Here is a 14,828-nt window from a genome sequence, read left to right on the forward strand (position 1 = left end):
TCATGGATGTAAAATAAAACTTTTAAATATATTTACTATTTTTATTTCTTCATGGTCCCTGGTCATGAAAAGTAGTGACTTTTATGCCTGCTGTGGCCAACGACTACCCACTACTGTGCATATAACATTATCACAATGTGTAACACCTGGCTACATGATATCACTATGAAAGTCAGCAGGTTTTTGCTATTTAATCTGAGAGCAGCATTATAGGGGCAGAGACCCTGATTCCTGGGATGTGTCACTTACTAGGCGGTGTTTCAATACAATTAGTATTTTATCATTTTATCAGCAGTTGATTATCACTGCTGGACTAGTTTGGGTGCCAGGTAGTACAGCTAATCTGTGTAATCCCGCCGCAGCCCACCCCACCGATTGGCAGCTTTGTGACAATGTACACAAGAAGCTGCCAATCAGGGGTGTGGGTGGGATTATACACAGCACAGTTTTCTGAGCACTGCTAGATCTACAACAGGGATTGTATCAAAAGTGTACCAATCAGTCCAGTAAATGACACATCTGGAATCAGGCTTTCTGCCCCTACATTATGATGCTCTCTTGTTCCATAGCAAAAACCTGCTGACAGATTCCTTTTAAATCAAAATAAAGGACTAGCAGCTAAACACAAAGAGGAAATTCTTAAAGGGGTTGTCCACTATTCAGACAACCCCTTCTGAATCCCTATTTTTCCCCTCAGTAAAAAAAATAACATTTATACTATCCCAGCAGTATCAGCACAGGTCCCGGGGCTCATGTGACATTGAAATGTCATATGATCCCTGCAGCCAATCAAAGGTGGCTTTACTCTCCTCTCCTATGGATGTAATTAATTTGTCCGAAGGCGGAGTTAGGGAAGCTGGTGCTGATTGGCCGGAGGGATCATGTGATATCACAATGTCACATCAGCCCCGGGAGAGCCAGTGCCAACATCGCTGACCCCGAAGGTGAGTATAAGTATTTTCCTGGGGGGGGAACATAGGGGTTTAGAAGGGGTTGTCCAAGTAGTGGACAACCCTTGTGTTTTCTTATAATCCCGGCAGAGTTCTGAGTCCTCAGCAAACCTCTCTAACCATTTTGTTGTCAAACAATGTTCACATTTAGAGCAAAATGTGAATTAGAAATAAAAAAAAATCATATTACACCCCTGTACCAATAATATTTTTGAAAGTAGACACTTGGCACATTACTAAAATACAAACATCAAGCATCAGAATTTGTATAAAATGCATTAAAATGAAAGCTTGCGGATAAAACTGATCCTAAGGAGTAAAGCATCAAATACAAGATGTGCAGAGTTCATGCATGCATCTTATACCTATTGATATGAGGCTCATAAGAAAAATGACAGTAAGAGTATGTGCACACAACATCTTTTTCAGGAAATTTGTGCCTGGAATCCGCCTGAAAAAGCGCTAAAAACGCCTAAAAGAATAAACATATGCACAGCAATGTCAAAATGACTTGCTGTGCACATGTTCTGTGTTTTTGAACTTATTTTAACTACTTCAGGCTTCCAAAATTGTAAAGCGGATTAAAGAAGTGACCAGTCCATTGTTTTGGTGACTTGCACTTGGAAACCATCTACTATTAATGCATACAATTAAAAAAAAAAAAAAGTAGGTCGCAAGACAGCCACAAAAAAAGTCAGAGAGGACATTGAAAAAGACACTTCAGGAAAAACACAGCTGATGTTTGCCTAAAGCGTCATTTGGAGGAAAAGACACCATGTGCACATACCATATCCTAACGGGTTATGATCAGTCTTCCTGGTGTTACTTGCAGCTTCCTTCTCCCTTCCCTTACATACAGACACAAAACTAAAAAGTAAAGGTGTTTATGCCGACTTTATTAATATAATACAAAGCTAATTAGTATGTATCCTTGGAGTTGTATTCAAGAGCACACCGCTCCCCAGTTTCCTGCTTGTTGGGTGGCAGTGCGCTCCTGGTTGAGTGACAGTGCACTCCAGGTTGAGTGACAGTTTGGAGGCGAGACACTGTTGCACTTCTCGCCCGAGCTGTGCACCCTCTGGTGCTGCTAATAGAGGAAACTTTGCCTCTGCAGCATTGGAGAAGCGCAGGGACTCTGAAGCTGGCCACATCCAGCAATCCAGCCAGCTTCAGAGCAGCGCTTATAAGCTCTATAGGAATATAGGAAGGCATTTTGTAAGGGCTGCACTCCTTGCTTAGGAGACCGGCAACCACTGATAGACTGCAGCAGTGGTCGTTAACCTAGGCAGCGAGCAGTAACCATTAAAAATCCCTCCGTCCTTCTTTAAGGCAATGTAGTATATGTGTGCTACTCTGTTATGCAATGAATTCATTGAATGCACAAAGGGGGAGACTTCTGGGATACGACTTACCTGGAAGGGCGAGCATCTTTGTAATTAAAGGCCGTTATACTGTGCGCCAAAAAATGTGCTGAATTTTGTAAAAATCTTTTGCACACACAGTATTCATAAATATTCCCTAAAATGTCATTTATATGACAGTCTACTCCTGGTAAATACATACAAAAGGCTGTCCACAACTATTCTTCTAATTTGTTTTTCAAAAATGTCAATTAAAGAAGTGATTGGTTAATGTGGCTGATTTTCTAATGTTATTTTTTCTTTTTCTCCTTGTTACTTATTAACCATTTGAACTAATGTTTCGCATGGACATAACTATCCCACATTTGATTGTCTGTAACTAATATGTATAATATTCTGGCTACAATGTAACATCACTAACAAGCAGAGCTATCAAAATACTGAAGTAACAATACTCGACTTTAGCACGGAGATCTTTAAAACGCTCCACTACCTGACGGATTTAATGCACAGTATAAAGAACCCTCCTGGGACCCGGGACAATCCAGCTCGCATTTGTCGAGACCTTCTGCACTGTGAACGGAAAGTATCAGACGGTAGGTGTATAGTGTGAGTGCGGAGGGCAGAGGTTCCCTGTGTGCAGATGGTGCATTGTGTCCATGAGATTGAAACCATCAGTGCAACCTGTGCAGCCAAACAGGGGCACAAGAGGTAATGGGGCACAAGAGGTAATGGGGCACAAGAGGTAATGGGGCCCAAGAGGTAATAGGGCACAAGAGGTAATGGGGCCCAAGAGGTAATGGGGCCCAAGAGGTAATGGGGCCCAAGAGGTAATGGGGCCCAAGAGGTAATGGGGCCCAAGAGGTAATGGGGCCCATTTCCAACTCCAAAGCAAGTGGAATTGTGCATTATGATGAGCTATTGGACTGCAAAAAAAACATATGATTTTTGCACAGCGGCTGCCTTTTGTTTGTATCCACAACTATTCTCAAGTAAAAACCCAAATGCATGAGGTCACTTTGATCTGTCAAATCATCACAGAAATATCAAATATTATCTTCTGATGATTTTAATTTTTCTTCCATTCATTTTTACTAGTTTACCAGTTGTGCTAAAAAAAATCTCTGTAGTTAGATAGACACCGTCATCAAGCTGTAGTTTACAGATCTTATATCCTTAATAACAAGCATCCATATCTATCTGTATGTTCTGTATAGGGTGCAGGTCAGACTGGCAGGCTGAGGCGTTTGGAGGTGTTAATGAGCTCATTCTGGTTTTATTTAACTGCACAAAATCCAAAAGGGTTATACCACAATGTTTATCACCTACCCACACATACATGATCGCTAGTAGTCCAACCAATGGGACAACCACCCTTCTTTAGAATGGGGGTCCTGTATCCCTTGCATAAAATAAGTGGTAGTATGAATGAAGTGGTGGTCGTGTATGTGCGCTACGGCTCCCGAGGGGCACCCAGAACCCCAGTTTTTGTGATCGGTGGGGTTCCCAGTGGTTGGACTCCCAGCGATACATTTATCACCAATCCTGTGAATAGGTGATGTATGTTGTTTGTGGGACAGCCCACTTAATTTTAACGACCCAAGGAGCCATAACTTTTTTATTTAATACTTTCTGAATTGTCCATGGCCCAATCTGCATTCTTCACTCACCGGCTTTACATTTGTTCTGTCTTCTAGGGAAGTATTGGATCGACCCAAATCTTGGCTGTCCATCAGATGCTATAGAAGTATTCTGTAACTTTACAGCAGGAGGACAGACGTGTTTATCGCCTCTTACCGTGACAAAGGTATTGTACCTTGTAAAACGAGGCAGAACTATTGTGCTGATGGTGCCGCCAGGCCCAGACCTCCCTAACAGACCCTCCACCAGTGCAGTCACTGGAGACCAGTATTCATTTATTGCATTCATCTTGTAATATTCAGTATACCAACTCATCTTTTCCATTTAACCAGCTGGAGTTTGGTATCGGCAAAGTGCAGATGAATTTCCTCCATTTGCTGAGTTCGGAGGCCGTTCACACCATCACAATCCACTGTCTGAACACTCCGGTCTTAGGGACAGATGTTGGTGGAGAGACACCTCTTACCTTCAAGGGACGGAATGGCTACAAATTTGAAGGAAAAAAATTACTTGAAAGAAACGTGCTCCTAGATGAATGCAAGGTAAGATGCACCCGAAGGAAACCAAAAGTAAGTCGAAGAGCTCACACTTAGAACCCGGTGTAAAACTCCTTGAAATGTCACAAATTTTTTGCACAACCTGAAGTTGCAGAAAACTATTGCGCCTTTTGGTGGTTTTACGCCAGTCTTTGACTGCTCTGCCAAAATGGGAGGGATGGGACTCGGTGAAGCCTGCCCAGAAAATTCATCATAATTTCCAGCATAATTATATGATGCACAAATTTCATTAAGAGGCCTCTTAATTAATTATGCGCATCTTACTCCAGTATGTCGTCATTAAGACTCGTGTGTAAGACATCAGTATTGATGTATTAAGGCCTTAGAGTTCAGGAGAGAGAAGAGATCTTCAGCAACACTTAGACCAGTCACCTTTCCTGACATGTCTATTTTATTAAAGGGTCTGTAATCTTTTGATGAATTCTCTTGATGACATTGATGGGGATGCAAAATCTAAAACCAGAAGGGGTTCTGTGAGCCGTGTAGTGTCTGAACCCTTTTATGCTAAAAAAAATGTAAATCTACAACCAGTGAAATCTACAGCATCAAGTCAAAAATTCTAAAGATAGGAGTCTACAGAGGGATTCACAATGGGGCTCTTCATTTTGAGAAATGGCACGGGACCCAACGTCGATCAGTGTAATTTATTGGCGTTTCCTCATCATCATAAATGGGTAAAATTGCGAAGTTCCTGTAAATACAAGCAATTTACCTCTTATTAAAACTCATATACAGTGGGGAAAATAAGTATTTGATACACTGACGATTTTGCAAGTTTTCCCACCTACAAAGAATGGAGAGGTCTGTAATTTTTATCGTAGGTACACTGCAACTGTGAGAGACAGAATCTAAAAATAAAACCCAGAAAATCAGATTGTATGATTTTTACATAATTAATTTGCATTTTATTGCATGAAATAAGTATTTGATACAATAGAAAAACAGAACTTAATATTTGGTCCATAAACCTTTGTTTCCAATTACAGAGGTCAGACGGTTGCTGTAATTCTTGACCAGGTTTGCACACACTGCAGCAGGGATTTTGGCCCACTCCTCCAAAGAGATCTTCACCAGATCTTTCAAGATTCGGGGCTTTCGCTGGGCAACATTGAGTTTCAGCTTCCTCCAAAGATTTTCTATTGCGTTCAGGTCTGGAAACTGGCTAGTTGCCCTGGCTTTGTGTTTTGGGTCATTGTCATGCTGGAAGACCCAGCCACGACTCATCTTCTATGCTCTTACCGATAGAAGGAGGTTATTGGCCAAAATCTCACGATACATGATCCCATCCAACCTTCCATCAATACGGTGCAGTCGTCCTGTCCCCTTTGCAGAAAAGCACCCCCAAAGTATGATGTTTCCCCCACCATGCTTCACAGTTGGGACGGTGTTCTTGGGGTTGTATTCATTCTTCTTCTTCCTCCAAACATGGCGAGTGGAGTTGAGACCAAAAAGTTTTATTTTGGTCTCGTCTGACCACATGACCTTCTCCCGTGTCTCCTCTGGATCATCCAGATGGTCATTGGTGAACTTCAAACGGGCCTGGATATGTCCTGGCGTGAGCAGGGGGACCTTACGTGCCCTGCAGGATTATAATCAATGACGGCGTAGTGTGTTACTAACGGTAATGTTTGAGACTGTGGTCTCAGCTCTCTTCAGGTCATTGACCAGGTCTTCCCGTGTAGTTCTGGGCTGATTCCTGACCTTTTTCAGAATCATCCTTACCCCACGAGGCGAGATCTCGCATGGAGTCCCAGACCGAGGAAGATTGACAGTAATCTTGTGTTTCTTCCATTTTCTAATAATTGCGCCAACAGCTGTTGCCTTCTCAACAAGCTGCTTGCCTATTGTCCTGTAGCCCATCCCAGCCTTGTGCAGGTCTACAATTTTGTACCTGGTGTCTATAGACAGCTCTTTGGTCTTGACCATGGTGGAGAGGTTGGAGTGTGATTGAGTGTGTGGACAGGTGTGTTTTATACAGGACACGAGTTCAAACAGGTGCAGTTAATACAGGTAATGAGTGCAGAGTAGGAGGGCTTCTTAAAGAAAAACTAACAGGTCTGTGAGAGCCAGAATTCTTGCTGGTTGGTAGGTGATCAAATACTTATTTCATGCAAAAAAATGCAATTTAATTATTTAAAACTCATACAATGTGATTTTCTTGTTTTTAGATTCTGTCTCTCACAGTTGAAGTGTACCTACAATAAAAATTACAGATCTCTCCATTCTTTGTAGGTGGGAAAACTTGCAAAATCGGCAGTGTATCAAATACTTATTTTCCCCACTGTATGTTCTCAAAAATGGAGGGATATTGAATTCTAGTTTACTGCTAGTTGACTATGTTATCGGCTTCCTCTGCAGTCTATCAGTAGCGGCCGGGTCTCATAAGCAAGTAGTGTGCACTTGCAAGCTGTTTTCTATCTAGTTTGTAAGTGCTAGCTGGGTGCAGCCAGCTTCAATGTCCCTGTGCCAATCCCAATGTTACAGAAGCAAAAATGCATGGGAGAGCGCGCACACTGGGCCACAGGCACAACAATACCACTGCTCCAAATAGTCAATCATTCAGGAGCACATAGGTTTCCTGCAAGTGGGGAGCGGTGTGTTCCTGACGAAAGGGCTTTAGAACCTTTTAATGTCAAGATATTTTCTACCTAATTGTGGCAAATGGTTATTATAGAGATGTCCCTACTTGGGGACCCTCTGTACTCACCAGAGTAGGGAGTCACTTCAGTCAGGGTCTATATACATGGCTCATTGATTGAAAGGTACAGTGTAGCTGCAGTAAAAGTGATGACCTACCATTTCCTCCAGTTAATTGCAGAAGATCCTCGCAGCAGACTCCTCTCTGATCAGCTCATTGCTGAGACCTCTTTATTGTAAGTGTCACGGGTATATCAGAGGTGACAGACAGTCGCCCTGCTGTTGGTTGCAGGAGATCTCTACATTTGGCATTACAGGCATCTTCTTAGATGAGAGGCTGTCTCTAGGACCTAGCGGCTACCTCCCTCTGGTAATTAGTTCCCTGGCCTGTGTGTATAAATACCTGGTGTGTCTGAGAGGGAGGTGCCGGCGATAATCATTTCTACTTGTGAGGCTTTAGCAAGAGCAGTACTTCGTCCTCTCTGGAGCTTGAGGCCGAGTTTGCATTTGTATGGAGTCGTCTAAAGCTAAGCATTCTCCCCGTTTGTCTACTCTTGTTGTCTTTAGAGTTTAGTGGAGATCGACTAGTGCTCGTCTCCTCCCATCACTAGCCTTAGCCATGCACCAGGGAAAGACAGGGCGACGCACGCGTGCGGCGATTGCTGAAGAGGCAATATAGGGACGGTAGTTGAGATAGGATGATACTAGACCAGACCAGGAAGTCTCCACTCCCCCCTTTCCCTAGTGTCTGGGCTCCCTTTCCCTCTTCCCTCTGTGTTGCGCTACGTCTTTCCCACATCTGGCGTGACAGCAAGGGGTTGTCCAAAATGACCTCTTATGTGTATTCACAGTGACTAATAGTTGCTCTCTTTGCTACAGGTACATGACGGCAGCTGGCACAAGACAAAGTTCAAGTTTCACACTCAAGAGCCAACCCAACTTCCCATCGCTGACATCTCCAAGATCACCCCCCTCCAGAAAGGACAGCATTATTTGGAGAATGGCCCAGTCTGCTTCCTCTGATATAATCTACAGAAATCAAGGGACAGCTGCTAAGTGCAAGTCTCTTTTTCTATAAAAGAGCATGTAAAATAAGGGAAGGTAGCAGTGTCTTCACTGCGTGACTATTACAGACCATTGTGTGGACAATCTTCTAAAGAAGCCGGAACAGACTTCCTCCTAAGAAGGACGTATTTCACAGGGGATAAAGAACTTTGATATTGATAGAGTATTTAAGTTTTTTTTATTAATCTTTTTATATATATATATATATATATAAATATATAAATACAATTTTGAATCTAAAAGAATAAAAAAAAACTTTATCTAAACCTGAGACAAATATAAAGCACTGTACAAGTTGCCTTCAAGGAAGCGGTCGGCTTGCTGCGGAGCAGTACTGGTTACTGCTCTGAAAAGTGCAATAATAGAACGAGAGCGATCCCCGGCCCGGCAACAGCAACGGGACGAAAAGTTGGATTCTGGTCCTATGCGGACATATACCTCTTTCGAGACGGTACCCTACCTCTTCCATGTTGCCTGGTGCTCGTAAGAAAACAAGGTGCTAATGGCGTAAATGGAATGAATCCGACGGCTTCACTTCTGTATGTACTGGCTACATCCATCGTTCTCTCGTTTCCATACATTTCAATAGATACTTATTCAGGCGAAAGGATCAATCTATTTTTTTGGGATAGCCCCACATAGCACAGCGTATATGGTGCCTATAAAACATATTTTCTCATTGTACAAAACTAAAACTTCCAAATAAAAGTTTTGCCTTGTTCGGGATGCTTTTTTTTTTTTTTTCTCCCTCCTTAGCATCCATGTTGTTAAAAGTGTGTATATATTTTGTAACGTGTATTGAAATTTTAATACAGCGGATATTTTAAAATGCTGATGTTAAGTTATAATAATTATAAACGTTGCAGTCGTGTAGATGATATGTTTTTTTTTTCTTTGCGATATTAATTGGTGCTATATATTTTTTTTTATTTAATTCTCATTTGTCTCCCAAAAAAAAAAAAATCCATATTTCAGTCAAAAAAAAAAAAAAAAGGAAAATGTGGCTGCAGAAGTTGAACATGATGTTAAAACGGCTTTCATGTATGGTTTATGTTTCTACGTGTATATTTTACCCGTTCATCATAAAATGCGATTGTCAGTCACCTTTTACCACTGTAATAAAAGATCTACCTTAGTGTTAATAAAACAGCGCTGTACTACGAGGATTGGCATCTCGTGTCTGTGGTTTGCATTTATTCATGTAAGTTGTCTTGTTGCATTGTAACGGCTGCACACGGATTCCAAGCACCCTGCTCCTGTCTCTTTCCAGAGCATGGTCACTGCATTTCCCTGCCGCAGCCTGTTTTGGAAATTGTATCCAAAGTGATCAGTTGACCGCAGGGTCAGCTTTATTACAGAAAATGGTTGTCTTTGTGAGTCAATCCCTATACACTGGCCATATATATGCGATAGCAAATTACACCCATGTATTTGACAGCTAAAGGCCCTCATGCATATTACAGAAAGGTTGGCTGTTTTCAGGGTGATCAGTTGATATCTAATGCGTATGGAGGCCTCCCCACTCCCCCAACAGATATCTAATGTGTATGGAGGCCTCCCCACTCCCCTTACAGATAATATCTAATGTGTATGGAGGACCACCCGCTCCCCCAACAGATATCTAATATGTATGGAGGCCTCCCCACTCCCCTTACAGATGATATCTAATGTGTATGGAGGACTACCCGCTCCCCCAACAAATGATATCTAATGTGTATGGAGGACTACCCGCTCCCCCAACAAATGATATCTGTGTATGGAGGACTACCCGCTCCCCCAACAGATGATATCTAATGTGTATGGAGGCCTCTCTGTTTCCCCAACAGATAATATGTAATACAGTGGGTACGGAAAGTATTTAGACCCCTTTAAATTTTTCACTCTTTGTTTCATTGCAGCCATTTGGCAAATTCTAAAAAGTTAATTTTTTTCTCATTAAAGTACACTCTGCACCCCATCTTGACTGAAAAAAAAACAGAAATGTAGAAATTTTTGCAAATTTATTAAAAAAGAAAAACTGAAATATCCCATGATCATAAGTATTCAGACCCTTTGCTCAGTATTGAGTAGAAGCCCCCTTTTGAGCTAGTACAGACATGAGTCTTCTTGGGAATGATGCAACAAGTTTTTCACACCTGGATTTGGGGATCCTCTGCCATTCTTCCTTGCAGATCCTCTCCAGTTCCGTCATGTTGGATGGTGAACGTTGGTGGACAGCCATTTTCAGGTCTCTCCAGAGATGCTCAATTGAGTTTAGGTCAGGGCTCTGACTCGGCCAGTCAAGAATGGTCACAGGGTTGTTCTGAAGCCACTCCTTTGTTATTTTAGCTGTGTGCTTAGGGTCATTGTCTTGATAGAAGGTGAATCTTCAGCCAAGTCTGAGGTCCAGAGCACTCTGGAAGAGGTTTTCATCCAGGATATCTCTGTACTTGGCCGCATTCATGTTTCCTTCAATTGCAACCAGTCGTCCTGTCCCTGCAGCTGAAAAACACCCCCATAGCATGATGCTGCCACCACCATGTTTCATTGTTGGGATTGAATTTGGCAGGTGATGAGCAGTGCCTGGTTTTCTCCACACATACCGCTTAGAATTATCACCAAAAAGTTCTATCTTCGTCTCATCAGACCAGGGAATCTTATTTCTCATAGTCTGGGAGTCTTTCATGTGTTTTTGAGCAAACTCTATGGGGGCTTTTATATGTCTTGCACTAAGGAGAGTCTTCCGTTGGGCCACTCTGCCATAAAGGCCCGACTGGTGGAGGGCTGCAGTGATAGTTGACTTTGTGGAACTTTCTTCCATCTCCCTATTGCATCTCAGGAGCTCAGCCACAGTGATCTTGGGGGTTCTTCTTTACCTCTCTCACCAAGGCTCTTCTCCCACGATTGCTCAGTTTGGCTGGATGGCCAGGTCTAGGAAGACTTCTAGTGGTCCCAAACTTCTTCCATTTAAGGATTATGGAGGCCACTGTGCTCTTAGGAACCTTGAGTAATGCAGAAATTCTTTTGCAACCTTTATCAGATCTGTGCCTTGACACAATTCTGTCTCCGAGCTCCTTGGGCAGTTCCTTTGAGCTCATGATTTTCATTTGGTCTGACATGCACTGTGAGCTGTGAGGTCTTATATAGACAGGTGTGTGCCTTTCCAAATCAAGTCCTATCAGTTTAATTAAACACAGCTGGACTCCAATGAAGGAGTAGAACCATCTCAAGGAGGATCACAAGGAAATGGACAGCATGTGACTTAAATATGAGTGTCTGAGCAAAGGGTCTGAATACTTATGACCATGTGATATTTCAGTTTTTCGTTTTTAATAAATTTGCAAAAATGTCTACATTGGGTTTTTTTCAGTCAGGATGGGGTGCAGAGTGTACTTTAATGAGAAAAAAAATTAACTTTTTAGAATTTACCAAATGACTGCAATGAAACAAAAAGTGAAAAATTTAAACGGGTCTGACTACTTTCCGTACCCACTGTATATATGGAGGACTCCCCGCTCTTCCCCCTCTAACAGGTGATATCTAATATGTATAAAGAGAACAGATGATTTCTAATGTGTATGGAGGACTCCCCACTCCACCAACAAATATCTAATGTGTACGGAGGCCTCCCTGCTCATGCCTCTAACAGATAATATCTAATGTGTATGGAGCTTTCCCAGTCCCTCTCCCCCCAACAGATGACATCTATTATGTATCGTGGTCTCCTTGCACTCCCCCAGCAGATGATTAAAAATGTCTGTGGAGGCCTCCCCACTCCCCCAATAGATGATATCTAATGTATATGGAGGTCTGCCCGCTCCCCCCCAATAGAAGATATTTAATAATTATGGAAGCCTGCCCTCTCTCCTCCAACAGATGATATCTAATGTATATGGAGGCCTGCCGTTGGGACACATGGACCCCGGGTACTGGTAAAGAAGGCTGGAAGGCATGTGTAACAGTAAGGAAGTGGACAACAGGCTATGCTATGTTGAAGAGCAGACAACAAGTGAGCTAGGACACACCAGAAGTTAGGAGGGAAGATGAAGAGGTAAACGGCAGGTCTGAAGCAGAACTTAGATGTAGACTGTAAAATCCACAGCAGATTGCAACATGTGAACAGACTCTAATAACAGTTCGTAATGCTTACAGCAAACGATGGATTAACCAGGAGGTCTTGTACAGCAATCGGTGCACATTGTAGAGATCACAGGAGTCTGAGGAGGTGATAGCAACAGAACAAACTGGATGGTGACAGTCTCAAAACAAACAGGGCTGGGTCTAACTGGGCCTTAAAAGACCTTGGCAGATGATATCACTGAGGGACGCTGAGCATGGAGCACAATGACGGGCAGCAGCCATAAGGGAAGGAAGCAGAGCCCGGCTGTCACAAATTATTTGGGGATTCGTGGCAAATCTGAGTATGTTGTAATTTAAATGTAGTTTTTTCCCTTTGGTCCAGCAAGGGTTAATGTTAGTCTCTTGCTGGCAGACTTCTGAGAACGGTCAGCTGATGTTGGTTGGTGCCACTCCAACCTGCCTTTAAATAGGCACATGATCCATCAGCTGACCGCTGGTTATAGTTCATTCTATGCTGACCTCTTTGAAGGAGCCAGTCTCTGGAGAAGCTGTGTTGTTTGTTGCTTTTGCAGCAGTGAAGTTTCCTGTTGGAAAGCTAAGTGTATTTTATGTTGTTATCTTCCCATTGTTTGTCTTACCTTCCTCGTGTTGTCCTATTGTAGTGGTGAGACTAGTGTCTGGTTGGCCTGCACACTAGCCAGGTTAAGTTCAGGGCCCGCGAGGGCTTAGGCACGTGATCACGCATGGGGGGGGGGACCCGTCTAGGGACGATAGGGCAGCTTAGGGACAGACACAGGTTGGTGTCAGGTGGTGTCCCTTCCTTCATTCCCTACCGCTAGGGCCCTCCTCCACCCTATATTATCCCGTTGCATCTGTGTGTTGTGCCGTCCGGAGGACATTCCCTTGTCCGTCCATGACACCGGCCCTGAAGACTAAACTGGTGTGTAACATAGATAATTTTGAATGTGCGTGGAGGCCTCTCCACTCTCCCCAACAGATGATATCGAATGTGAATTTCCGCAGGACCTGCCACCTATGTGATGTCAATATTGATGCTCCCAAAGGCAGATGTCAGTAGAAAGAAGTCATCATACCCCATCTTTCTACTCTGAAGTGAGAGAAGTATTTACGAGAGGTGTTGGGCAGAAGATGCCTCCACTTTCCCTACTGAGAATACATGCCCGCTCAGGCGAGGTGAGTGTGCATATGTGTCAAAGATCAGGATTAGCTTTTGACAAGAGTCTAAAGTGTATGACCAGCTGAAAAATGAAAGATTGAGGATTTAGCCACAGGAGATCTAAAATGGCTTGCAGAAAGTAGATTCCTCTGGCAGGAGAAGTCTGGAACACAAAAGACTCACCTTACTGCAATGCTACCCATAGAGATATGCAGAAGTGTTCACCAAAGATGCCCTTGTGTCCACAAAAAACCCTGCGTGAGTGAGCGGACAATCACAGGACGCTCGTAGCAACCAAGAACATCACAGCGTTGTTTGTGCACAGCAGGTAATGCAGGCGGAGGTCTTATCTCAGTCAGCGGGAACTTAAGGGGCTGAGGTTGGATCTTCAGATTTTGTCTACAGTGCAACTGGAAGGTTTTTTCTACTATATCAGTGTGATAATACCATGAAGGCTCGCCGGCTGAGTACTGGACTCCGTGGCCACAAGAGAGGAGATCTCCATCTAGGTGGCAGCATAAGTGCAACTGCAGTCATGCCTAAAAAATGTACAACTGCAGCCGAGGGAGAGAGACCACCATAGCGCGGCCATACACCGGCCCCCAGCGATACCTGTAGCTGGAAAACAATTCTTATAATCTTCGAGTGTTTGGAGGCTCCTGAAATAACTGAGAACTCGTCTACAAAACTCCAGAGCGCAACAGGCAAACGCTGTATGGAGAAGCTCCCTGCAGATGTATTGATAGCAAATCCTTGTTTGTGGGGGTGGGGCACTCTGTCAGCACTATTATTTACGGGGGGGAAATCTGCCAGCACTATTATTTATGGGGGGCAATCTGCCGGCACTATTATTTATAGGGGACACTCTACCAGCACTATTATTTATGGGGAGCACTCTACCAGCACTATTATTTATGGGTTTCCCTCTGTCAGCACTATTTATGGGCCGCACTCTGCCGGCACTATCAGTTATGGGGGACACTCTACCAACACTATTAATTATGGGGTACACTCTGCCAGTCTTATTTTTAGGGAGCCCTCTGCTGGCACTATTAATTATGGGGTACACTCTGCCAGCCTTATTTATGGGCGGAACTCTGCCGGCACTATTAATTATGGCGTACACTCTGCCAGCCTTATTTATGAGGGGCACTCTGCCGGCACTATTAATTATGGGGTACACTCTGCCAACCTTATTTATGGGGGGCACTCTGCCGGCACTATTAATTATGGGGTACACTCTGCAAGCCCTATTTATATTGAGACCTCTGCCGGCACTATTAATTATGGGGTACACTCAGCCGGCACTATTAATTATGGGGTACACTCTGCCGTCACTATTATTTATGGGGTACACTCCGCTAGCCTTATTTATGGGCGG

At 43.4% G+C, this 14,828-nt stretch overlaps 1 protein-coding gene across 2 annotated transcripts in view; it reads left to right on the top strand.

Moving 5' to 3' along the window:
- Positions 1–8,439, top strand: part of COL24A1 (collagen type XXIV alpha 1 chain) — a 322,172-nt gene extending 313,733 nt beyond the window's left edge. The window contains exons 57-60 of one of the 2 annotated variants that reach the window (XM_073643550.1): positions 2,736–2,907; positions 4,009–4,118; positions 4,285–4,494; positions 8,026–8,439. In XM_073643550.1, coding sequence (XP_073499651.1) covers positions 2,736–2,907; positions 4,009–4,118; positions 4,285–4,494; positions 8,026–8,169 — 636 coding nt within the window. In that variant the 3' untranslated portion in view covers positions 8,170–8,439. The remainder of the gene's footprint in view (positions 1–2,735; positions 2,908–4,008; positions 4,119–4,284; positions 4,495–8,025) is intronic. The other variant, XM_073643551.1, reaches the window with a different exon arrangement.
- The last annotated feature ends 6,389 nt before the right edge of the window (positions 8,440–14,828 follow it).

Source organism: Phyllobates terribilis, unplaced genomic scaffold (genome assembly GCF_046119375.1).
Source record: "Phyllobates terribilis strain yellow unplaced genomic scaffold, ASM4611937v1 Scaffold_8__6_contigs__length_399053987, whole genome shotgun sequence".
Lineage (NCBI taxonomy): Eukaryota > Metazoa > Chordata > Amphibia > Anura > Dendrobatidae > Phyllobates > Phyllobates terribilis.